A 25338-nucleotide genomic window follows, 5' to 3' on the forward strand; every position below is an offset into this window, starting at 1 on the left:
TGGTGGACGAGGAGCTAGTCTCACACACCTTGCAGGTTAGCTTTGTGGAAAAACATCATCTACTGGGATGCCAGAAATCATCTTGTTGCATTTTCCTAGGTGGCATCAAAGACTCCCTCTGCCACAGATCTGATAGATAACGGGAAAGTACCACTGAATCCAGCTGGAAAAATGAAACCAAGCAAAGAGAAATCACCACAAGCAAGTAAAGAAACGCGGTTGGTAACTGCAGCTGGCACTCAGTCCTTCCAGGGCTCAGCCAGCCACCCACGGGCAGGTGCTGTTGTTTATTTCATGAGCATGCACTGAGGAGCCCTGAACCTCCAGGCTGTGGCGGGCCCCAGGCTGTGGCGGGCTCCAGGCTGTGGTGGGCTCCAGGGAGAGCCAGGTAACCCTGGAAGGTGGGGTCCTTGCCCTCAGGGAACTGCTGTCACCCAGCCATGGCTCCTCTAGGTCACCAGGATACAGAGTGCTCCCGAGCCCTCTGTAGTGGGTGCTGCTGTGGGCGCTGAGGGGAGACGCGATCCGAGATCCACCCGCTGCAGTCCCTGCCCTGCCCTGCCGTGCCCTCCCCACCTCACCCCTGCTGCCTCCCCAGGTCTTCTCATGCTGAGTTCTGATCCCATTTCTTCCCACCCCAGCTTCCTTAGACCTGACCCTCAGGGCCGCTCAGCCCTTCCCCTCATGGGGTGTTGGGTGAGGCAGCGAGGCCAGGCGTTGACCCAGGTGAAGGGGACTCAGGCAAAGTAGCCACCATGGGGTGGAGGAAACAGCCAGAACCGAGAAGCTGTGTCAGGAAGCACTTGAGACGTTTTGATTTTGAGTCCCTGGCCAGGGGGCGGCCAGGCTGCTGGGCAGGTTGTCGTCCCCGGGAAAGGCAGGCAGCCACAGGCCCATCAGGGATTGCTGGTGAGCCACAGAGGATCCTGGAGTTCAGGAGAGCAGGGAGGGATATTTGGGAAGCCTGGTGCTAACCTGGGACCAACGTGAGGGGAAGGGTAGGGGCTCAGAGGCATGCACTTGGCACTGGGGAGTAGGGATGGATGGAGCAAATGGGGCTGAGGAGCACTGGGTGGCCCGGCGAGTTCACGGGGCAGGACACGCTCCACAGTGCCTGGTGGACAGAGCAGAGTCGGGGCGCAAGGCAAGGACGGAAGCTGGAGGCTGGTCCCTGGGTGGGTCCCTGGCTGGGCCTTGAGGGGAGGGGAGGGGCTTCGCTGGAGAGTGACAGCAGCTGTTCAGGGTTCCCGGGGGTTCACCCTTCTCACCTCACAGCAGCTCGGGGGTCCGGGGTTCACCCTTCTCACCTCACAGCAGCTCAGGAGTACGGGCTTCACCCTTCTCACCTCACACCAGCTCGGGGGTCCAGGGCTCACCCTTCTCACCTCACAGCAGCTCAGGGGGCCAGGGTTCATGAACCCTCTCACCTCACAGCTGCTCAGGGGTCCGGGGTTCACCCCTCTTACCTCACAGCAGCTCGGGGGTCAGGGGTTCATGAACCCTCTCACCTCACAGCTGCTCGGGGGTCCGGGGTTCACCCCTCTCACCTCACAGCAGCTCGGGGGTCCGGGGTTCACCCTTCTCACCTCACAGCTGCTCGGGGGTCCGGGGTTCACCCCTCTCACCTCGCAGCAGCATTCCTTTGATTTTCTGCGTTCACAGCTTCTATAGCTGGGTTAGTGGCTGCACCCTGGGGATGATCACTGGGCTCCCTAGTCGCCTCCACCTCCTCTGAGCCGTGTATAAGGACCAGGCTGACACGGAGCCTCCGTGTGGACACGCCTTCTTGTCCAGGCATTTCCCACGCCGACTCTTCAGCTGGGCCCCTCCCTCGCACCTCCCAGGCGTCCTGGGAAGCCAAGGCTGGCCTCAGGGAGACCACTGGAGACCCCAGGGCATGAGCACTGCTCTCCGGTGCCCCCGTGCTTTCCTGGCCTGCACCAGGCTCGCTGTGGCTCTCACTGAAAGCGCCTCACTGCACTCAGAGGCCAGAGCAGAAGAGACCGTGGGGCCTGAGCTTGGAAGGCCCTGGGCCTGGCCCCGGCCCTGCTGCTCAGCGTACGTCTGCCAGGGGGCTCCCCACTCAGTTTAACGTACCCTGGATCCCGGCTGCGATGTAAGAAACCTGGAGGAAGGGTGAGGTGGGATGAGATGTGGGTGACAAAGGGCATGTTCTGTTCCTGCAGAATTTGTTCCTCCTGGAGGCTGACAGTGTTTAGGGAAAATCTCTAAGGCCGACTAGGTTGTATTAACTCCCCAACCTCGTGAAAATGGCTTAGACTAAAACCATTTCGTCTCAAACATTTGAATGTTCTCTTACATCCTCCAGGGAGTTTACCTGCCATATTTGGCCTTTAAAAAGCCCACAGCAGACCACAGTGGCCCGCTAACCCCCCATCACCCTGGGCACAGTAAAAGCTGGGGTCTGAGGCGCTGACACAGGGCATGCCCTGACCTGAGGGCTCTGTTCTGTAGAACTCCAGAGGACATCATGCTTTCTTTTCCATAGTTACTCTGAAAAGCAAGCAAAACCGGCACAAACCCTGCTGCTGGGAGTCAGAGGGTCTTCGGAGAGGCTGAGTGAGACTGTGTGCCATTGTATTCACACTGGCGCATGCACCCACGCGCGCACCAACGCCCACACCACACCCATGACCAAACCCACACTTACATCTACCTCCACGTCCACACTTAACACCCACACTTACATCTACCCCCACGCCGACACTTACACCCACGCTTACATCTACCTCCACGCCCACACTTACACTCACGCTTACATCTACCTCCACGCCCACACTTACACCCACACTTATATCTACCTCCACACCCACACTTACACCCACACTTACATCTACCTCCACGCCCACACTTACACCCACACTTACATCTACCTCCACGCCCACACTTACACCCACGCTTACATCTACCTCCACGCCCACACTTACACCCACACTTACATCTACCTCCACGCCCACACTTACACCCACCCACACTTACACCCACGCTTACATCTACCTCCACGCCCACACTTACACCCACCCACACTTACATCTACCTCCACGCCCACACTTACACCCACCCACACTTACATCTACCTCCACGCCCACACTTACACCCACCCACACTTACACCCACACTTACATCTACCTCCACGCCCACACTTACACCCACGCTTACATCTACCTCCACGCCCACACTTACACCCACCCACACTTACATCTGCCTCCACGCCCACACTTACACCCACGCTTACATCTACCTCCACGCCCACACTTACACCCACCCACACTTACACCCACACTTACATCTACCTCCACGCCCACACTTACACCCACGCTTACATCTACCTCCACGCCCACACTTACACCCACCCACACTTACATCTACCTCCACGCCCACACTTACACCCACCCACACTTACACTCACACTTACATCTACCTCCACGCCCACACTTACACCCACGCTTACATCTACCCCCACACCCACACTTACACCCACCCACACTTACACCCACACTTACATCTACCTCCACGCCCACACTTACACCCACGCTTACATCTACCTCCACGCCCACACTTACACCCACCCACACTTACACCCACACTTACATCTACCTCCACGCCCACACTTACACCCACGCTTACATCTACCTCCACGCCCACACTTACACCCACCCACACTTACATCTACCTCCACGCCCACACTTACACCCACGCTTACATCTACCTCCACGCCCACACTTACACCCACCCACACTTACACCCACACTTACATCTACCTCCACGCCCACACTTACACCCACGCTTACATCTACCTCCACGCCCACACTTACACCCACCCACACTTACATCTACCTCCACGCCCACACTTACACGCACCCACACTTACACTCACACTTACATCTACCTCCACGCCCACACTTACACCCACGCTTACATCTACCCCCACACCCACACACCCACCCACACTTACACCCACACTTACATCTACCTCCACGCCCACACTTACACCCACGCTTACATCTACCTCCACGCCCACACTTACACCCACCCACACTTACACCCACACTTACATCTACCTCCACGCCCACACTTACACCCACGCTTACATCTACCTCCACGCCCACACTTACACCCACCCACACTTACATCTACCTCCACGCCCACACTTACACCCACGCTTACATCTACCTCCACGCCCACACTTACACCCACCCACACTTACACCCACACTTACATCTACCTCCACGCCCACACTTACACCCACGCTTACATCTACCTCCACGCCCACACTTACACCCACCCACACTTACATCTACCTCCACGCCCACACTTACACCCACCCACACTTACACTCACACTTACATCTACCTCCACGCCAAAACTTACACCCACCCACACTTACATCTACCTCCACGCCCACACTTACACCCACCCACACTTACATCTACCTCCACGCCCACACTTACACCCACCCACACTTACACCCACACTTACATCTACCTCCACGCCCACACTTACACCCACGCTTACATCTACCTCCACGCCCACACTTACACCCACCCACACTTACATCTACCTCCACGCCCACACTTACACCCACGCTTACATCTACCTCCACGCCCACACTTACACCCACCCACACTTACATCTACCTCCACGCCCACACTTACACCCACGCTTACATCTACCTCCACGCCCACACTTACACCCACCCACTTACACCCACGCTTACATCTACCTCCACGCCCACACTTACACCCACCCACACTTACACCCACACTTACATCTACCTCCACACCCACACTTACACCCACGCTTACATCTACCTCCACGCCCGCACTTACACCCACCCACACTTACATCTACCTCCACGCCCACACTTACACCCACCCACACTTACACCCACGCTTACATCTACCTCCACGCCCACACTTACACCCACCCACACTTACATCTACCTCCACGCCCACACTTACACCCACCCACACTTACACCCACACTTACATCTACCTCCACGTCCACACTTACACCCACGCTTACATCTACCTCCACGCCCACACTTACACCCACCCACACTTACACCCACACTTACATCTACCTCCACGCCCACACTTACACCCACCCACACTTACACCCACACTTACATCTACCTCCACGCCCACACTTACACCCACCCACACTTACACCCACACTTACATCTACCTCCACACCCACACTTACACCCACGCTTACATCTACCTCCACGCCCACACTTACACCCACCCACACTTACATCTACCTCCACGCCCACACTTACACCCACGCTTACATCTACCTCCACGCCCACACTTACACCCACCCACACTTACATCTACCTCCACGCCCACACTTACACCCACCCACACTTACACTCACACTTACATCTACCTCCACGCCCACACTTACACCCACCCACACTTACACTCACACTTACATCTACCTCCACGCCCACACTTACACCCACCCACACTTACACCCACGCTTACATCTACCTCCACGCCCACACTTACACCCACCCACACTTACATCTACCTCCACGCCCACACTTACACCCACCCACACTTACACCCACGCTTACATCTACCCCCACGCCGACACTTACACCCACGCTTACATCTACCTCCACGCCCACACTTACACTCACGCTTACATCTACCTCCACGCCCACACTTACACCCACACTTATATCTACCTCCACACCCACACTTACACTCACACTTACATCTACCTCCACGCCCACACTTACACCCACACTTACATCTACCTCCACGCCCACACTTACACCCACCCACACTTACACCCACGCTTACATCTACCTCCACGCCCACACTTACACCCACGCTTACATCTACCTCCACGCCCACACTTACACCCACCCACACTTACATCTACCTCCACGCCCACACTTACACCCACCCACACTTACACTCACACTTACATCTACCTCCACGCCCACACTTACACCCACCCACACTTACACTCACACTTACATCTACCTCCACGCCCACACTTACATCTACCTCCACGCCCACACTTACACCCACCCACACTTACATCTACCTCCACGCCCACACTTACACCCACCCACACTTACACTCACACTTACATCTACCTCCACGCCCACACTTACACCCACCCACACTTACACTCACACTTACATCTACCTCCACGCCCACACTTACACCCACGCTTACATCTACCTCCACGCCCACACTTACACCCACCCACACTTACATCTACCTCCACGCCCACACTTACACCCACCCACACTTACACTCACACTTACATCTACCTCCACGCCCACACTTACACCCACCCACACTTACACCCACGCTTACATCTACCTCCACGCCCACACTTACACCCACCCACACTTACATCTACCTCCACGCCCACACTTACACCCACCCACACTTACACCCACGCTTACATCTACCCCCACGCCGACACTTACACCCACGCTTACATCTACCTCCACGCCCACACTTACACTCACGCTTACATCTACCTCCACGCCCACACTTACACCCACACTTATATCTACCTCCACACCCACACTTACACTCACACTTACATCTACCTCCACGCCCACACTTACACCCACACTTACATCTACCTCCACGCCCACACTTACACCCACCCACACTTACATCTACCTCCACGCCCACACTTACACCCACCCACACTTACACCCACACTTACATCTACCTCCACGCCCACACTTACACCCACGCTTACATCTACCTCCACGCCCACACTTACACCCACCCACACTTACATCTACCTCCACGCCCACACTTACACCCACGCTTACATCTACCTCCACGCCCACACTTACACCCACACTTACATCTACCTCCACGCCCACACTTACACCCACCCACACTTACACCCACGCTTACATCTACCTCCACGCCCACACTTACACCCACCCACACTTACACCCACGCTTACATCTACCTCCACGCCCACACTTACACCCACCCACACTTACACCCACACTTACATCTACCTCCACACCCACACTTACACCCACGCTTACATCTACCTCCACGCCCACACTTATACCCACCCACACTTACATCTACCTCCACGCCCACACTTACACCCACCCACACTTACACCCACACTTACATCTACCTCCACGCCCACACTTACACCCACGCTTACATCTACCTCCACGCCCACACTTACACCCACCCACACTTACATCTACCTCCACGCCCACACTTACACCCACCCACACTTACATCTACCTCCACACCCACACTTACACCCACCCACACTTACACTCACACTTACATCTACCTCCACGCCCACACTTACACCCACCCACACTTACATCTACCTCCACGCCCACACTTACACCCACCCACACTTACACCCACGCTTACATCTACCTCCACGCCCACACTTACACCCACGCTTACATCTACCTCCACGCCCACACTTACACCCACCCACACTTACATCTACCTCCACACCCACACTTACACTCACACTTACATCTACCTCCACGCCCACACTTACACCCACACTTATATCTACCTCCACGCCCACACTTACACCCACCCACACTTACACCCACGCTTACATCTACCTCCACGCCCACACTTACACCCACACTTATATCTACCTCCACGCCCACACTTACACCCACCCACACTTACATCTACCTCCACGCCCACACTTACACCCACCCACACTTACATCTACCTCCACGCCCACACTTACACCCACCCACACTTACACCCACGCTTACATCTACCTCCACACCCGCACTTACACCCACACTTACATCTACCTCCACACCCACACTTACACTCACGCTTACATCTACCTCCACGCCCGCACTTACAGCCACCCACACTTACACCCACACTTACATCCACACTTACATCTACCTCCACGCCCACACCCTGGGGCCCCACACTCACGCAGACTGGAGTGGACCCCGCCACCCCACAGCTCACCTGCAGCAGATCCCCAGCTCTTTCTACCACCCTGAGTCATTGTCTTTAAAATTAAAGGAACCCCAAACCCCTGAGCCCCAGTGGTAACAGAAAATACGTTTAAAATCATAATTTAATACACTTTTCTGTTTGTCTGTTTAAGGATTTAGGAAAACCGTGTATTCCATGTGGGAACAGAAACCTGCTTTTCCCTTCATGTGGTGCAGTGTGCAGTGTCCTAAATGTGTCATATCTTAAATCAATTTGAGGTTTTTAAATAAGAATAGTGTGTGTTCTGGCAGCTTCTGAACTACTGAAGAAGGGATGGGAGAGGCAGCCCAGGCCCCTGGCGTGAGTCTGGAGGAGAGTGGGTGCCGGAGAGGCCCAGGGCAGCGCCACAGTAACTGGCACAGCTGTGCGGGAGCCTCAGGACCGCTGTTTGGTCTGGGAAGAAAGGCACATGCTTTCTCCCTGGTTACGGCGGGAGTTGCTAGGATGAGAGTAAATGTGTCAAGTCATTTCCCTCTTTGCCCTTTGTTTCTCAGTGCCCTGCAGGAGAGAAATTTAGAAGAGAAGATAAAACAGCACGTCCCCCAAATGCATGAGCAAAGAAGATTCCATGGCCAGGCCCCACTGGAGGAGATGAGGAAGGCTGCCGAGGATCTGGAAATTGTAAGGATTTCTTGGTTCTGTTTTAAAAAGTGTGGGGTGTTGTTTTGTTTTGTTTTTGTTTTTTTGAGACAGAGTCTTGTTCTGTCACCCAGGCTGGAGTGCGGTGGCACAATCTCGGCTCCCTGCAGCCTCCACCTCCCAGGTTCAAGCGATTCTCCTGCCTCAGCCTCCCGAGTAGCTGGGACAAGTGTACACCACCATGCCCGGCTAATTTTTGTATTTTTAATAGAGATAGGGTTTTGCCATGTTGGCCAGCCTTGTCTCAAACTCCTGGCCTCAAGTGATCTACCTGCCTTGGCCTCCCAAATTGCTGGGCCACTGTGCACAGCCTAAAACATTGTTTTATTAAAAATAAAGAGAACTCACTGTGCCTCTTCAGAGCATGCGCTCTCTAAAACCGTGGGACTGTGTGGAATGTGTCTTATGAGGTGTAGAAATTCCCAGAATTACAATTGGTCACATGAGAAGGAAAACATTTCAGCCGAGGGGCTGAGCCCTCAAATGTGCCAGGCCACATGGCGGGCCTTGGCATCTCAGCACTGGGAATCTGATGGCAGGAGTGGCAGCCTGCTGACAGGGACCGGGAACCAGTCCTCTCCACATGTCTGTGGGGTCCTTGCTTGAGGTTTTGCACCCAGCTGATCCAGGCTGTGGGCCCGGGGCTGGGCCATGAGGGGCGTCACTGCAGAGAGGGGTCTGGCTGAGGCCACCGGACCATGGCTGACACGCTCGGTGTCTATGTAGGGAGGCCGATATTCATGGGGATCCGAGGCCTCCTGACCAGGAGCCTCCTAAGCAGAACTGCTCACGGAAGTGGCTCCTATATATTTGGAATGTTAACCATCCTCTCAGCCACCGCCAGTGCTGTTTATTCACTCAGCATACACTGATGCCCACCTCCTAGTACTTGGAGTATCCTGGGCTGTGGGAGAGACGCAGGAATGAAGGAAAGTGCTTTGCTGCCCGAACTGCTGCCTGGCCAGCCCATCCAGCTGTAGAAGGACACAGCTGCTGTCCCTGGCAGTGAACCTGGATACCCGTGTCCCCACCCTTCCTGCAGCCATAAGGATTCTGGCCTGTCCTCTCAGGCTACCCAAGGCCCCTGGCTGGTGGCCTCTTCCAGGTCAGTGTACCATGCCCGAACACAGGTCAGGCTGGTGCGGGCTGCATCCGGGCTGCCCCCAGAGCACGCAGCACTGTCACGGGGGAGGAAGCAACCCTGGCCTTCCTGTCCCCACACCCCATCTGCAGGCTCCATTCCCACCATTTCTGCTGTTTCCCTCTCTCCTAGAGCCAGAGATGGGAGAGAGGAGGCATGAGGGCAGGATGTGGAGCCACTTCATGGAGACCCCACCCAACCTGACTCGGACCCCACTTCTGAGACTCTTTTCCTCCTCAGCCCAAGGAGTTTGTATCTGCCTTTAGATAAACTCTTATTCTTTCTAAATCCATCATTTATGAGTATGACCTTGTCCTTGGACACCCAAACCCTGCCTCTTAGGGCTGCAAAACATCTGTGTCTTAACCCATCACTTCACATTAGGGACACAAAAGTCGATTTGGTATTATGAACAACTCTAGCCACAGATTTGATAAATTTAGTGAAATAGATTAATCCCTTGAAAGACAACATCTGCCAAAACTTACAGAAGAAATGAATATGCTTGTATCTATTACAGGAATTTAATCAATAATTAATTACCTTCCAAAACAGAAATCACAGGCCCAGAAGTGTTCACTGGTGAATTCTACCAAACATTTAAGGTTTAAGGAAGAAACTATACCAATTCTCGATAATCTCTTCCAGAAGACAGAAACAGAGAGAAAACTTTTTAGCTCATTCTCTGAGGCCAGCATTACTCTAATACCAAAACCATACAAAGATATTACAAGAAAGGAAAAGTGTAGACCAATATCGCTCATGAATGTAGATGCAAAAATTCTCAACATTCAGAAATCAAATCCAGCAATGTGTAAAAGCAATCACACACCCTAATTCAACATTCAAAAATCAGTCAATGCAATTCATCACATCAGTAAGCTAAACAAGAAAAATCAGTTGGTTTTATCAATAGATGCAGAAAAAGCATCTGACAAAATATAACACCTATCATGATAAAAACTCTCAGCAAACTAGGATAAGCTGGGAACTTCCTCAACTTGTTAAAGAACACCCAGAAAAGACTTACAGCTAACATTATTCTTAATGGCAAGAAACTAGAAGCTTTTCCACTAAGATCAGGAGCAAGGCAAAGATATTCCCTCTCACTACTGCTTTTCAGGCTCATGCTGGAACTCTTAGCTAGTTCAAGAAGACAAGAGAAGGAAACAAAAGGTATACAGATTGGGAAACAAGAAATAAAATTGTCTTTATTCTCAGATGACATGATTATCTATGTAGGAAATCCCAAAGAATTGACAAAAATTTCCTGAAACTAATAAGTGATTATAGAAAAGGTTACAGGATACAAGGTTAATATACATAAGTCAGTCACCTTCCTGTGTACCAGCAATTAACAAGTGGAATTTAAGATTAAAACCATAACATTTAAATTAGCACCAAAAAGATGGTACTAAGTAAAAATCTAACAAAATGTATACAAAATCTATATGAGGAAAACGACAAAACTTTAATGAAATAACTGAATAAATGGACAGATATTCCATGTTCATGGATAGGAAGACTCAATATTGTTGGTAGTCAGTTCTTCCCAACTTTAGATTTAATGCACTCCCAATCATAATCTCAGCAAATTATTTTGTGAATATTGACAAACTGTTTCTAAAGCATATATGGAGAGGATGAGACCTAGAATATCCAACACAGTATTGATGGAAAAACAAAGTCAGAGGACTGACACCCCCCAACTTGAAGACTCTAAAGCTACAATAACAGTGTGATATTGTCAAAAGAATAGACAAATAGAATAGAGAGCCCCAAAATAGACCCACACAAATATAGTTAACTGAGTTAACTGATATGACAGAGGAGCAAAAGCAACTCAGTGGAGAAAGCGTAGTCTTCAACAGATGGTACTGGAACAACTGCCAAAAACAAAAAAGAATCTAGACATAGACCTCACATCCTCCACAAAAATTAATTCAAAATGGATCATAGACCTAAACGTAACATGTGTTACCGTACAACTTTTACAAGATAACATAGGAGAAAACCTAAGTGACCTTGGGTATGGTGATGATGTTTAAATACAACACCAAAAGCAAGATCCATGACAGAAATAATTGATAAGCCGGGCTTCATTACAATCAAAAACTTCTGTTCTATGTAAGACACTGCCAAAAGGATAAGACAGGCCACAGACTGGGAGACAATATTTGGAAAAGATACACCCGATAAAGGACTGTTATCTAAAATATACCGAGAACTCTGAAAAACTCAACAAAAAGGAGCAAACAAGCCAGTTAAAAAATGGGCCAAGAATCTGCAGAGACACCTCATCAAAGAAGATGCATGGATGGCAGATCAGCATGTGAAAAGAAGCTTCACATTGTGTGTCATCAGAAATGCAAGTTAAGACAAGGAGATTCACCACGCAAAAAATCCCAAACACTCACCACCAAATGCTGGTGAGGATGTGGAGCAACAGGAACACTCATTAATTGTTGGGAATAGAAAATGGTACAGCCACTTGGGAAGACAGCTTGACAGTTTCTTACAAAATTAATCACACTCTCATCATACAATCCAGTAATCACACTCCTTGGTGTTTACCCAAAGGAGATGAAAACTTATGTCTACACCAAAACCTGCACACCGACATAGCAGCTTTTTTCATAATTGCCAAAACTTGGAAGCACCCAAGGTATCCTTCAGCAGGTGACTGGATAAACTGGAACATCCAGATAGTGGAACATTGCTTAGCACTGAAAGGAAATGAGCCGTCAGCAATGAGAAGACACGGGGGAGCCGACATGCCAGCGTGAAAAGGCCGTACACAGATGGAGATGGTGAAAGGATCGTGGTGGCCCGGGTGGGGGTAGGAGGATATTGAGGGGTGAATCAGCAGAACACAAAGGGTTTTAGGGCAGTAAAACTACTCTTCGTGATGCTGTATTGTTGGATCCATGTGATGATGCGTTTGTCTAAACCCCACAGACTGTGCCACCCCACACACGAGCCTGCATGTCGACTGTGGACTCTGAGTGGTGGTAACAGTGTGTCCATGTGCATGCATCAAGTGGACCACTCCAGTGTGGGATGAAGGCTGCTCTAGAAAAATCAAGTCCGGGTTTTTTAAAGTCTGCTTGGAAATCTGAAACCTGAGAGCTGGCTCTTGTGTCCCCCAATGTTCTCCTGTGCTCCCCCACCCTGGTTACATGCAGAGCAGGGGGGCCATGAGACAAAAGAGAATGACCCAGAAGGACACTGTGGCGGTTGGTCTCAAATGCCTGCCCCAGCCACACCTGTCTGTCCATTGACTTTTGTGCCACCTAGGAGGAAGGCGATGCCACCCATTTCACAGGTCAGAAAACCCAGACTCACGGAGGTGCCGCAACTGGCCCTACGGTGACACTGTAAATGGTGGAGCTTTCAGTCCAACCTGGGTATGTCTGAATGCAAAGCCAAGGTCCAAATACTGCACTGTCTTCTTGGGGACATGAATTGCCACAGAATTCGCCTTGTGCTTTAATGCCTGTCTCGTGTTTTTCTGTGATTAAAAAAAATTCATGTGAAGTTCCTGATGAAGGGTTCAGGTCACCAGCACCGGCTCCTGTCGTGTGCCCAACTCCAAGTTACTGCCAAGATCCAGGGAGGGATGTGCTATGTCAACCTGCCCAGGAGACAGGGACATAAACACCCGCTAACTTCCCATGACAGGCTCCCTGCAGCACTTGAGGTGGGTCCCTTCACTTCAGTCCTGGCTTGGGAGAGCCAGAGGAAGGGGTTTTAAAACTCCCAAGAATGAGCTGGGAAGCAGCTGATCCTGCCCTAGAGGAGGTGAATTGTGTTGAGACAGGTGGTGTTGGCTGTCCACAAGCTCCAGCCATCCTGCTCCTCTGTCCCGCTGCCTCTCACAGAGCACCGGGCGGGTGGGCCAGGGAAGAGGGGCCCCTGAGACAGACCAGAACAGCATGGCAGGCTCCGTGCCGCCTGATGGCCTCATGTTTAGGAAACGATCTTAATTATGCTTTTTTCTGAAATTTGCCTTCTGAGCACCTGGACCTCCTGTAGGCTCAGTCTATTTCAAATGACCCTCCCTTTTTCTGCTGTCTACACAGGCCCACTAGCAAAAAAGAAAGTACTGTGTTCTTTAGACTCAGTAGGGAACCTATTTGTATAATCCTGGTGAGACGATCATGCCGGCCCTCCCAGCAGGTGAAGTCTCGGGCTTTGCCAGAAGAGTGTGTCTTTCCTTAGAGCAGGTCCTGAGCAAACCCCGCAGCAGCGTTAGAGACGAGTCCTGGCTCCGTGGCTGTGTGGCCCACCAGCCTGCTGTATGGAGGCGGGCATGCATGTGTGTGAGACAGTTGGCATGTCCCAGGCAGAGAACCATCTAAGTTCACACTGCACCTCTAGAAGCAGAGGGTCTCATTCTCCCGGCTTCTTCCCCGGCCCCTCGTGTTTCCTTCAAGGCATCTGCGCAGTGCCGCGCATGGCGTGGCGCTAGCAAGGAGTCCTCGGTGGCATGGCGTGCGTCGGGAGCACCCCCCTATGCACCCGGGAGCCTGGTCTGTAGGAGAAGGGGATGCCAAATGGGGGAAGTAGGAGGGACTGGAGTCCAGCCCATGAGCCAGGAGCTTGCATTTGATTAGAGGACCAGGGTGGACGGGTCAGGGCAGAGAGAGAAGAAAGCCCAGAGGGATGAAAAGGAGATGCTGAAAACAAACCAGCCAACAGACATGGCCCTTCCAGGTCAACATGGCCCATTCTGCACATAGGCTTATCTCTACTCTGCCCAGAAGCCACCAGAATGACAGGAAAGGGAGCAAAAACGACCTTCACTCCTCAGGATGAGGAAATGGAGAGGAGGCTGCCCCTCCCCAGGGTCTTTCCTGTAATAATAGAGCCCCACGTCTCAGCTGGGCACAGGCTGCCCCACAAACAGCCACATTTCTCAACCTCCCTTGCAGCCAGACACTGGCCTGTGGCTCTGTTCCGGCCGGCAGGATGTGAGCAGAAGATGAATGTGAACTTCCTGAGCTTTGTCCCCTCCCTTCCTGGCTGGAATGCAAACATGATGGCCGGAGCAGGGGCAGCCACCTCAGCCCTCAGGTGGAGGCCGTGGGCCAGGGCTGCAGAGCTAGTGTGCAGGAGTCTGTCTCTGATGGGGGTGCTGTCCTCTCAGACACACTGCTCCACCTGGTCTCAGCTGCTGTCGTCTGGGGGCTGGCAGGTGAGCCCTTGTCCTTGCACATATGGAGGCCAGCGCGATTTTGCACGAAGGAAGCCCCCTAGTGGTGCAGCATGAAGGGCCTGCCCAGCAAAATGCCAGCAAAGATGCACAGTGATGCAGCCCCAGAGCCTGAAAAGCACAGGAAGACAAAACCAACCACAGAAGGATGGGAAGTGGGGGTCGGGGTGCGGTGGCTCACGCCTGCAATCCCAGCACTTTGGGAGGCCAAGGCAGGTGAATCACCTGAGGTCAGGAGTTTGAGACGAGCCCGGCCAACATGGTGAAACCCCGTCTCTACTAAAAATACAAAAAATTAGCCGGGCACAGTGGTGCGTGCCTGTAATCCCAGCTATGCAGGAGACAAAGGCAGGAGAATCGCTTGAACCCAGGAGGCAGAGGTTGCAGTGAGCTGAGATGGCGCCATCGCACTCCAGCCTGGGCAACAAGAGCGAAACTCCATTTCAAAAAAAAAAAAAAAAAAGGAAGCGGAGTCTATACAGGTCATGCCAGGGCCCTGGGTCTGCTTCCCTACTCTGCCCAGCCCACTGACTCCTCCAGCCTACCCAGCAAGAGCCAGGGCTGCCTCTAGATAAGCTGACCAACCAGGCACCACAGTGGTGACAGCAGCCATGTTTGGCCTAAAGAGCCCTGCAGAAGGTCAGGTGCACAACCGACCAGGAGGGCCGGCCAGCTCCATGGCGCTGTCTGAGATATCAGCCAACCAAGACAGAAGCCACCTGGGCGTACCCCAGACAGCCCCAGCCTGCACTGAGCAGCCAGCAGCCCACCACCGACACTCCGATCTCAGCCTCATTCCAGGGCCTCAGTCACGAGAGGTTCCTCAGCTGTTGAGGGAAGCCCCAAGGTGAGGGAGAGGCCAAAGCCAGCCGGCTGGGGAGCGAGCTTCGAATGGATGCGAACATTAGGGGACACTTAAAAATGACAAGCCAGAATTAAAATCCCCCCCATAGGAATAGACAAGTCTGCTGCCATGAAACCCAGCAAGCTGTTGTAGAAAGTGAACACTCAGGTAACCCAGAAGAATTCCCAAGGCAAAGTTTAATATGTGGCAAAAAATTTAAAAAATTAAATTAGTAGATGAATAAATCCCCCAGGAAGGGGAGGTGGGAAACAGATGGGACAAGAGGAAAGGAAGTTAGAGGACGACCCGAGCACAGCGAAGCATCCGGCAGGTTCCGGCAGGTTCCAGCAGGAGAGACGAGAGCAGACGGAGGGAGAAGGTGCAGGAGGGCTCTTCACGAAGGAACCAACGTGCTTCCTGCTAGAAGGGCCCACACGTGCCGGCACCATGGCTCAGCATCCCGAACCGGAGCAGGACGGACCCCCGGAGATTCCAGGGAGGGCGGGGAGAGAGGATCACACAGAACCAGGCACTGGGAGGGAGCTGGTCGCGGTGATGGCACTGCCCTCAGCAGGCGCCGGGATTCGGTACTCCCATTGCAAGGTCAGGGGTCAGCACACAATAAGACGTTTTCAGATACGCAAAGACTCAAAATGCTGCTTCCCATCTAGAGAGTCTTTCTCCAGAAGCTACTGTAGAATTTGTTCTATCAAAACAAGGGAGTAGATGCTGAGAGAGGAAGGTAAGAGTTCCAGAAGAAAGGGAGCTGACCCAGAAGCCCCCGGCCGCCCCCTACTGTGAGAGGAGCCTGGCGGGGTCTCCACAGGGAGACCAGGTCAGTCTGAGGACTTGGCCAGTGGAGGGGGATGTCGAGAGAGGTTTACAGTTTGAGGGGATGTAATGACAGATGTAGAAAACAAACATTTTAAAAGGAGGCAGTTATGAATCCCACAGGGAATACAGGTTTCTATGGGAAGCAAAATTCATTATCAATGACTACTTACTGGGTCAGTAACAAGTAACATTGACCAAGTCGCAGAGCTGAGCCATGAGTGCTGCTCTAGCCCACAGTTATGATATGGGGGCGGGGGAGGCTGCAGGGGTCTCTGGGGACCTGCTGTGATTATGGCTGTATGAGGGGGGAGACTGCAGGGGTTTCCGGGGACCTGCTGTGATTATGGCTGTATGGAGAGGGGAGACTACAGGGATCTCTGGGGACCTGCTGTGATTATGGCTGTATGAGGGGGGAGGCTACAGGGGTTTCCCGGGACCTGCTGTGATTATGGCTGTATGAGGGGGGAGGCTGCAGGGGTTTCCGGGGACCTGCTGTGATTATGGCTGTATGAGGGGGGAGGCTGCAGGGGTTTCCGGGGACCTGCTGTGATTATGGCTGTATGAGGGGGGAGGCTACAGGGGTTTCCGGGGACCTGCTGTGATTATGGCTGTATGGAGAGGGGAGACTACAGGGATCTCTGGGGACCTGCTGTGATTATGGCTGTATGAGGGGGGAGGCTACAGGGGTTTCCCGGGACCTGCTGTGATTATGGCTGTATGAGGGGGGAGACTGCGGGGGTTTCCGGGGACCTGCTGTGATTATGGCTGTATGAGGGGGGAGGCTGCAGGGGTTTCCGGGGACCTGCTGTGATTATGGCTGTATGAGGGGGGAGGCTACAGGGGTTTCCGGGGACCTGCTGTGATTATGGCTGTATGGAGAGGGGAGACTACAGGGATCTCTGGGGACCTGCTGTGATTATGGCTGTATGAGGGGGGAGGCTACAGGGGTTTCCCGGGACCTGCTGTGATTATGGCTGTATGAGGGGGGAGACTGCGGGGGTTTCCGGGGACCTGCTGTGATTATGGCTGTATGGAGAGGGGAGACTACAGGGATCTCTGGGGACCTGCTGTGATTATGGCTGTATGGGGTGGCGGGGGAGGCTGCAGGGGTCTCCGGAGACCTGTTGTGATATGGCTGCATGGTGAGGGGGTGCAGTGGCTCCAGGGACCTGCTGTGATTATGTCTGTATGGGGCGGGGAGGCTGCAGGGGTCTCCTGGGACCTGCACTGGAGGAAGTGTCCAACCTGTGCCCCCAGCAAGGCAAGCCGGGGAGGGAGACGGGAGCCGGGTGGCCCAGGGCTCCTGTGCTTGGAGTGGGGGAGGTTGGGACTCTGCAGAGGGCCTGAGGGGCAGGAACGGGAAGATCCCCTCCTCAGTTTATCCACCTGAGGGCCCCCCGCAGTGCCCTCCTCAGCCTCACCTTGTTCTGCCCAGGGGATTGGCCGTGGACCATGAGGTTTGGAACAGAAAGCCTGCCCCTGGTTTCACGCTCAGCAAGTTCCTTTTCCTGTAGGAAACCCTGATCCACAGCTTCTGTGTCTGTGGGGTGGGGGTGGCAATTGTGGCCCCATCTGCTTCCCAGGACAGTTACGGCTCTAAGGTGTGGTCTTGGCTGTGGTGATGCTTGCCAAGACACTGCCCGGGGTGTGGCATCAGCCTTCCCTTTGCGCACAGGACGATGCCCTGAGTCTCTGTTCATCCATTGACCTGTGCAGATGCACGGGACACCTGGGTGGGGCCGTGGGGACACCAGGATGAGTGGCCATGTGTGTGCCTGCAGAGGGTGGTGTCCTCATGAGGTAGAAGGCCTGGGAGCTGGCTGGAAGTAGGCTGCTGGGCCCCATTGCAGGGGGGACCGCGCCGTGATGCGGCTTGCAGGGGCCCCGGGGCAGCGGGGCTGGCTCTGCTGATGCCCACATGGCCTGGGCCCCACGTGGAATCTGAGCCAGAGACGTGGTGACGCCCTAAGTCCTGCCAGCCTTTCTAACATCTCCCCCTCCTTGTCTCCCATAAGGCCGCAGAGCTACAGGATGAAGTATTGAAGCCAAAATTGGGATTAACCTTGAAGAAAGATCGTCGACGGGCGGCCCTCACTGGAAACCTTTCGCTTGGCCTGCCGGCAGCACAGCCTCAAAATACATTTTTTAACACAAAATATGGAGAATCAGGAAGTGTTCGCAGATACCAGTGACACCAGGTGGCTGGACTGATGGAGACGTCTTCAGACAGGAGCCGCTCAGTCTTCTTTCCCGGGCGTCGCCTCCTGTGTGGTGCCGGAAGAGCGCCAGGTTCAGTGTTACCCTGAGGGCTGATTTCACGCAGCCTGTTGTTTTCCTTAGACAGGTCCACGTCCCTCTCCTGAGGCTGTGGAAGATTCCAGCCGTATTAAAAGAAAGGACACTGTGAGCACGTGGTCTTGCCTTCCCTTCTTCCTGCAGGTTGCCGCCAAGCCACGTGACAGAGTGCTCACACTCAGGCACTTGCCTCTCTCTCCTGTCCTGCAGCCCTTGTTACAAAAGTACTCACAGCTTTCCTTCACTTAGTTATTTGAGTGTGGGAGAGGAGACCAGGTCACCCGATTCCCGCCAAGCCGGAAGTCCCTGCAGCACCACCTTTGGCTAGGAGGGAGGGGTGACAGCCAAAAAGGGCTTCGGGGGAGTGGTTACCCTGCTCCCTGCCCAGTGACAAGCCCTCCTCTCCCCTGGGGGCCCTCCTTTCCCCTGCTCCCTGCCCGGCTACGGGGCCCTCCTTTCAGCCTTGACCCCTTCCTGGTTGCTACCACTCAGCCTGCCACTCAGTGGACTCCACCCCAGGGACACGGCAGGGTCTGCAGACCTCCCCATCCTAGATCAGCCGTATTTCAATGCTCTGTCTGCCCAGGCTGTGTAGATTCTGTGTGACTTAGTCTCTTGTGCTGAGTGTTTGCTTGGATCTTGAAAACATCTTTGGTTTGATTTCTTTAACAGAGGTGAGACTATTCAGACTTTGTTTCTTTTTGTGTTAATTTTGGTAAATATGGTGTCAGTGAGTTTCCTCATTTCATCCAAGTTGTGCAATGTATCAGCATAAAGTTCCTCTTATTTTCATTATCTTTAGGATCCGTAATAATGTCCCCTCTTTTATTCTTGACCTGGTGTTCTTCATCATTCTTGCTATGGATTTATCAATTTTGTTCCTCTTTTCCAAAAGCCCCAGGTTTTGGCTTCACTGGATTTGCTGTTTGTCTTCTGTCTCATGGGTCTCTGCGCCCTGCACTTCGTACTTTCCGAGAGTTTAACTGGTGCTTAGAGAGAAATGCATCACTTCCAAACCCATGTATTAGAGAAGAAGGGCGTGACATTTATCACCTAAGCTTTCCATTCAGGAAGCTAGAAAAGGTATCAGTGACCTGTTGCGGCCCAGCGGCTGGAGCAGCAGACGTTTGCCATTTCTCACGCCTGAGGGCAGGCGTCGGAGCAGCTCAGCCGGCATTGCTGGTCAGGGTCTCCCGTGAGGCTGGAGTCAGCCGTGGGTTGAGCTGCTCTCCTCTGAAGGTTTAACTGGGCTTGGGGCTCAGCTTCCAAGGTGCTCACCTGGTTGTTGATCAGAGAGCGTGTCCGTTGTGATCCCAGTCCTTTGAAACTGTGAAGCCTCGCCCCGCGGCCTGCCGCAGGATATGTTTTGGTAAATGTAGACTGTGCACTTGAGAAGAATGTATTTTGAGTTGTTGGGTACATTGTTTTGTGTGTGTCAGGTGACATTGACTAATCCTGTTGCTCAGAGCTCCTGTACCCTTACTGACTGACTTAAGCCTGGTTTCTCAGTTACTGAGAGAGGCCTGTGAACAGTTCTAGCTATGATCATGAACATGTGTTTTCTTCTTAGTTATGTGAGTTTTTGCTATACGTGTTTTGGGGCTATTTTGTCAGATGCCTACAAATTTAGGATTGTTTTATCTTCCTGTCGAACTGACCTTGTCATTATTATGAACTATGTCTCTTCGCCTCTCCTTTTCACTTCTTGCCTTCTGTGGATTTTGTCTGATACTAATCCAGGCACACCGCTGCTGTTTTGGTCAGCGTTTTCATAATGCATCTTCTTCCCTCCTTCTACTGTACTGGATTTAAAGTGCACCTTATAGAGACATCATATACTCGGGACTCCTTTTCTTTCTCTAGCTGCCAGTTCTGTGTTTCAGTTACAGTGTTTGGCCCTCACATTTAAGGTGCGTGTGCGTACGGCGGATTCCGTGCCCATCGCATGTTTTTATTCCCTTTATTCTTCTTTTGCTGCTTTCTGATAGTGATCAATGTTTTTATTTATATCTCTTGTATTAGAGTTTTAGTAATATCTTTTAATATTATTCTCTTGGGTGTTGCCTTAGAGATTTGATACATGCCCTTGAGTTCATTAGCATTTCCTGAATGAGCCAATGACCCTGAGAAGGTCCCTCCCATCTGCCAGTTCCCTGCCCTTGATGCTGTTGCTCTCGTCCGCCTCCCTTCCACAGGTAAGCACGCAAGACACAGGTACCGTGTGCCCCAACGGTGTCTTGACGCGCTGTTACTAGACATCAGTGTTTGCTTCACTTTACCCATCGCGATGCTCTTCCTTCCTGCAGCTTCATGCTCCAATGAGGGCTGATTTTCATTTAGCTAAATAACTTTTATTTAAGTATTTCTTTGTATCATGGTTATGCTTTGACTGGCCGTAAGTTCTCTCAGCTTTTGTTTGTCTGAAAATAAATTTAGTTCGCTTTTATTCTGCGCAGGACAGAATTCTAGGTGGATGATTTTTGCCATTCCCAGAACTTTAAAGATGGGCTCCACTGTCTTCTGGCTCCCATGAGTTTTGCTAAAAATTCAGTGTTCAGGCCGGGTGCTGTGGCTCACGCCTGTAATCCCAGCACTTTGGGAGGCCGAGGCGAGTGGATCACGAGGTCAGGAGATCGAGACCATCCTGGCTAACACGGTGAAACCCCGTCTCTACTAAAAATACAAAAAATTAGCCGGGCATGGTGGTGGGCGCCTGTAGTCGCAGCTACTCAGGAGGCTGAGGCAGGAGAATGGCGTGAACCCAGGAGACGGAGCTTGCAGTGAGCCGAGATCGCGCCACTGCACTCCAGCCTGGGCGACAGAGGGAGACTCCGTCTCAAAAAAAAAAAAAAAAGATTCAATGTTCATTGTTATTTGTTGCTCCTTTGAAGGTAATGTGTCTTTTTTCTTTGTCTTAAAATTGTTTCTCCTTATCTTTGGTTTTCAGCAGTCTGTGCTGTGCCTGGATGTGATTTTCTTTTTACTTATTTTTCTTGGAATATATAGAACTCAAATCTGAGAGTTAGTATCTTTCATCAGTTTTGGAAAATTCTTAGCCATTTTTTTTTTTACTATTTTTTCCCCTGTTCTCCCTCTTCTCCCTGAGACTTCAGTTTTGTGTGTGTGTGCACGTGTGTGTATGCATTCATGTGTATGAGTGTGTGCATGTGTGCGCCCGTGTGTATGTGCATATGTGAGTGTGTGTGGCTGTAACCTGCACGTCTCTTCTGTCATGTGTTCTATTTTTCATTCCTCTCTGTACATCAGGCTAGATGCCTCCTGTCTACGTGGTTTTAGATTTACGAATCCTGTCTTCTGTTGTGTCCCACAGAAAAACCCATGAGGTTTTTTAACATTAAAAACAGCAGCTTTATGATAGAGAAAAAAACACAGACATAGACGATTGTACCATTGCACTCAGAAGAAACATCCCAGGCCCTGAGCAGCGTGTCTTTCCTCGGCCGAGTCAGGCTTCCTGGTGAGCCTCAGGGAGTGCATGGTCTCAGATGCCATCCTTCTCTTCTCCAGCATTTCCACTCACCTCCGTGTTCTTGGGGAGTGCGTGGTGTCAGATCCCATCCTGCTCCTCTCCAGAGTTTCCTGTCACCTCCGTGTTCTCAGGGAGTGCGTGGTGTCAGATCCCATCCTGCTCCTCTCCAGAGTTTCCTCTCACCTCCGTGTTCTCAGGGAGTGCGTGGTCTTGGATGCCATCCTGCTCCTCTCCAGCATTTCCTCTCACCTCCATGTTCTCGGGGAGTGCGTGGTGTCAGATCCCATCCTGCTCGTCTCCAGCATTTCCTCTCACCTCCATGTTCTCGGGGAGTGCGTGGTGTCAGATCCCATCCTGCTCCTCTCCAGCATTTCCTCTCACCTCCATGTTCTCGGGGAGTGCGTGGTGTCAGATCCCATCCTGCTCCTCTCCAGCATTTCCTCTCACCTCCATGTTCTCGGGGAGTGCGTGGTGTCAGATCCCATCCTGCTCCTCTCCAGCATTTCCTCTCACCTCCATGTTCTCGGGGAGTGCGTGGTGTCAGATCCCATCCTGCTCGTCTCCAGCATTTCCTCTCACCTCCGTGTTCTCGGGGAGTGCGTGGTCTCAGATCCCATCCTGCTCCTCTCCAGAGTTTCCTCTCACCTCCGTGTTGTCGTTCTCATCTCTGCTGGAATTCCACATCTGCTCGTGCATGCCATCCACCTTTTCCACTAGATCCTTTTACATCATCATTATAATGATTTTTTTTAATAAGTGTTTTCTTTCAGTTTTAAATTTCAGATGTTGTGTTTTTCAGGTCTAAGGTGTCTGATAATTTTTTGTGGATGCCGATTCTCTGTTGAAATTCTCCATCTTTTCATTTCCTTTATATCTCTTTTCTTCTTTTTTCTATAATATATTACATTTTTCTAATAAGTTTTTAGTGAGTGTCCAGCATTGTATAAGTTGACCCTTGAACAAGAGTTTGAATTATAAGGGTCCACTTATAAGTGGATTTTTAAAAAAATATATATTGCAAAAATTTTTGGAAATTTGCAACAATTTGAAAAACTTTGCAGATGAGCCACATAGCCTAGAAATATCTAAAAAAAGAAAAAAGAAAAAGTTATGTCATGAATGCACAAAATATACAGACCATACATGGACCATTCACAGTAGAGAGAAATGTCGCCGTAAAGATGCAGCATTGGCCGAGTGCAGTGGCTCACGCCTGTAATCCCAGCACTTTGGGAGGCCGAGGTGGGCAGATCACCTAAGGTCAAGAGTTCAAGACCAGCCTGGCCAACATGGAGAAACCCTGTGACTACTAAAAATACAAAATTAGCCAGGCATGGTGGCACATGCCTGTAACTCCAGCTACTCGGGAGGCTGAGGCAGGAGAATCACTTGAACCTGGAAGGCAGAGGTTGCAGTGAGCCGAGATCACGCCATTGCACTCCAGCCTGGGCAACAAGAGCAAAACTCTGTCTCAAAAAAAAAAAATGCAGCATTAAATTATAACTGCATGAAATTAACTGCAGTCCACAGTGTGCTGCTGGAATAATTACAAAGCCACCTCCTGTTGCTATTGCAGTGAGCGCAAGCATGTCAAGGATCCGCTTAAAACATCGTGTGGTGCTAATCTCTGCACGAGCGGTTCATGTCTTCAGTACATTGTGTATCACAGTAAAAAGTGATCTGTTTTAACTGGACATGGTGGCACACGCCTGCAGTCCCAGCTACTCAGGAGGCTGAGGCAGGAGGATCCCTTGAGCCCAGGAGGTCAAGGCTGCAGTGAGCTGTGATTGCACCACTGCACTCCAGCCTGGGCAACAGAGTGAGACCCCAACTTGAAAAAAAGGGGACATCGGGATGTTCTTGTGTATTTTTCATGTTGAGCGCGATACTGTAAACCTTGAAGAACACTTGGACCCATAGAGTGCCACCAGTCATGCCGAAGAGCTCCTGAGAAGCAGAGAAAAGTCATGACATTTCAAGAAAAAGTTGAGTTTCTTGATACGTTCCGTAGATTGAGGTTTACAGCTGCGGTTGCCTACCAATTCAAGATAAATGAATCCAACGTAAGGACCATAGTAAAAAAATAAGGAAATTTGTGAGCAGGCGCAAAAGCCTTAACACTTTCTGTGAAATACCTTTTTATCTTGTATTGGGAATGCAGCTTTTATGTGGGTATAGGATTGCTGTGTGTGATGGTTCATATTAAATGTCAACTTGATTAGACTGAAGAATGTAAAGTATTGTTTCTGGATGTTGCCAGAAGAGATTAACATTTGAGTCAGTGGACTGGGAGAAGACCCACCACAGTGTGGGCAGGCACCATCCAGTCGGCTGCCAGCATGGCTGGAAAAAGCAGGCAGAAGAAGGTGGCTGAAGCTGACTGGCTGAGTCTTCTGGCCTTCGTCTCTCTCCCATGCTGGATGCTTCCTGCCCTTGAACATCACACTCCAAGTTCTTTAGCTTTTGGACTCTTGGACCTACACCGGTGTTTTGCCAGGGGCTCTCGGGCCTTCGGCCACAGACTGAAGGCTGCACTGTCGGCTTCCCTCCTTTAGAGGTTTGGGGACTCAGACTGAGCTACTACTGGCTTCCTTGCCCCTCAGTTTGCAGACAGCCTATTGTGGGACTTCACCCTGTGATCCTGTGCCTCAGTTCTCCTTAATAAACTCCATTTCATATGTATATATATCCTATTCTGTCCTTCTAGAGAATACTTACTAATACACTGAGAAAGGTGTACCTGTAGTCTCTTCAAATAAAAGGAAGGGGAAGGAACTGAAGCTGGAGAATCTAATCCCAGCAAAGGATGGTTTGATAATTTTAGAAAGAGGCTTGGCTGGAAAAATGTCAAGA

The 25338-nt window shown here is 51.6% G+C and overlaps 1 protein-coding gene across 48 annotated transcripts in view; it reads left to right on the forward strand.

The window, feature by feature from the left end:
- LRRC27 (leucine rich repeat containing 27) overlaps positions 1–19107 on the forward strand; it is a 47583-nt gene extending 28476 nt beyond the window's left edge. For 9 of the 48 annotated variants that reach the window (XM_054660033.2, XM_063782338.1, XM_063782342.1 and 6 more), the window contains 3 exons: positions 100–218; positions 8522–8648; positions 18716–19107. In XM_054660033.2, coding sequence (XP_054516008.1) covers positions 100–218; positions 8522–8648; positions 18716–18892 — 423 coding nt within the window. In that variant the 3' untranslated portion in view covers positions 18893–19107. Of the gene's footprint in view, positions 1–99; positions 219–8521; positions 8649–8740; positions 9772–9939; positions 10096–18715 lie in introns of those variants that run through there. The other 39 variants (XM_063782318.1, XM_063782345.1, XM_063782333.1 and 36 more) reach the window with 15 other exon arrangements.
- Positions 19108–25338: the final 6231 nt, after the last annotated feature.

This window comes from Pan troglodytes, chromosome 8 (assembly GCF_028858775.2).
Source record: "Pan troglodytes isolate AG18354 chromosome 8, NHGRI_mPanTro3-v2.0_pri, whole genome shotgun sequence".
NCBI classification, from domain to species: Eukaryota; Metazoa; Chordata; class Mammalia; order Primates; family Hominidae; genus Pan; species Pan troglodytes.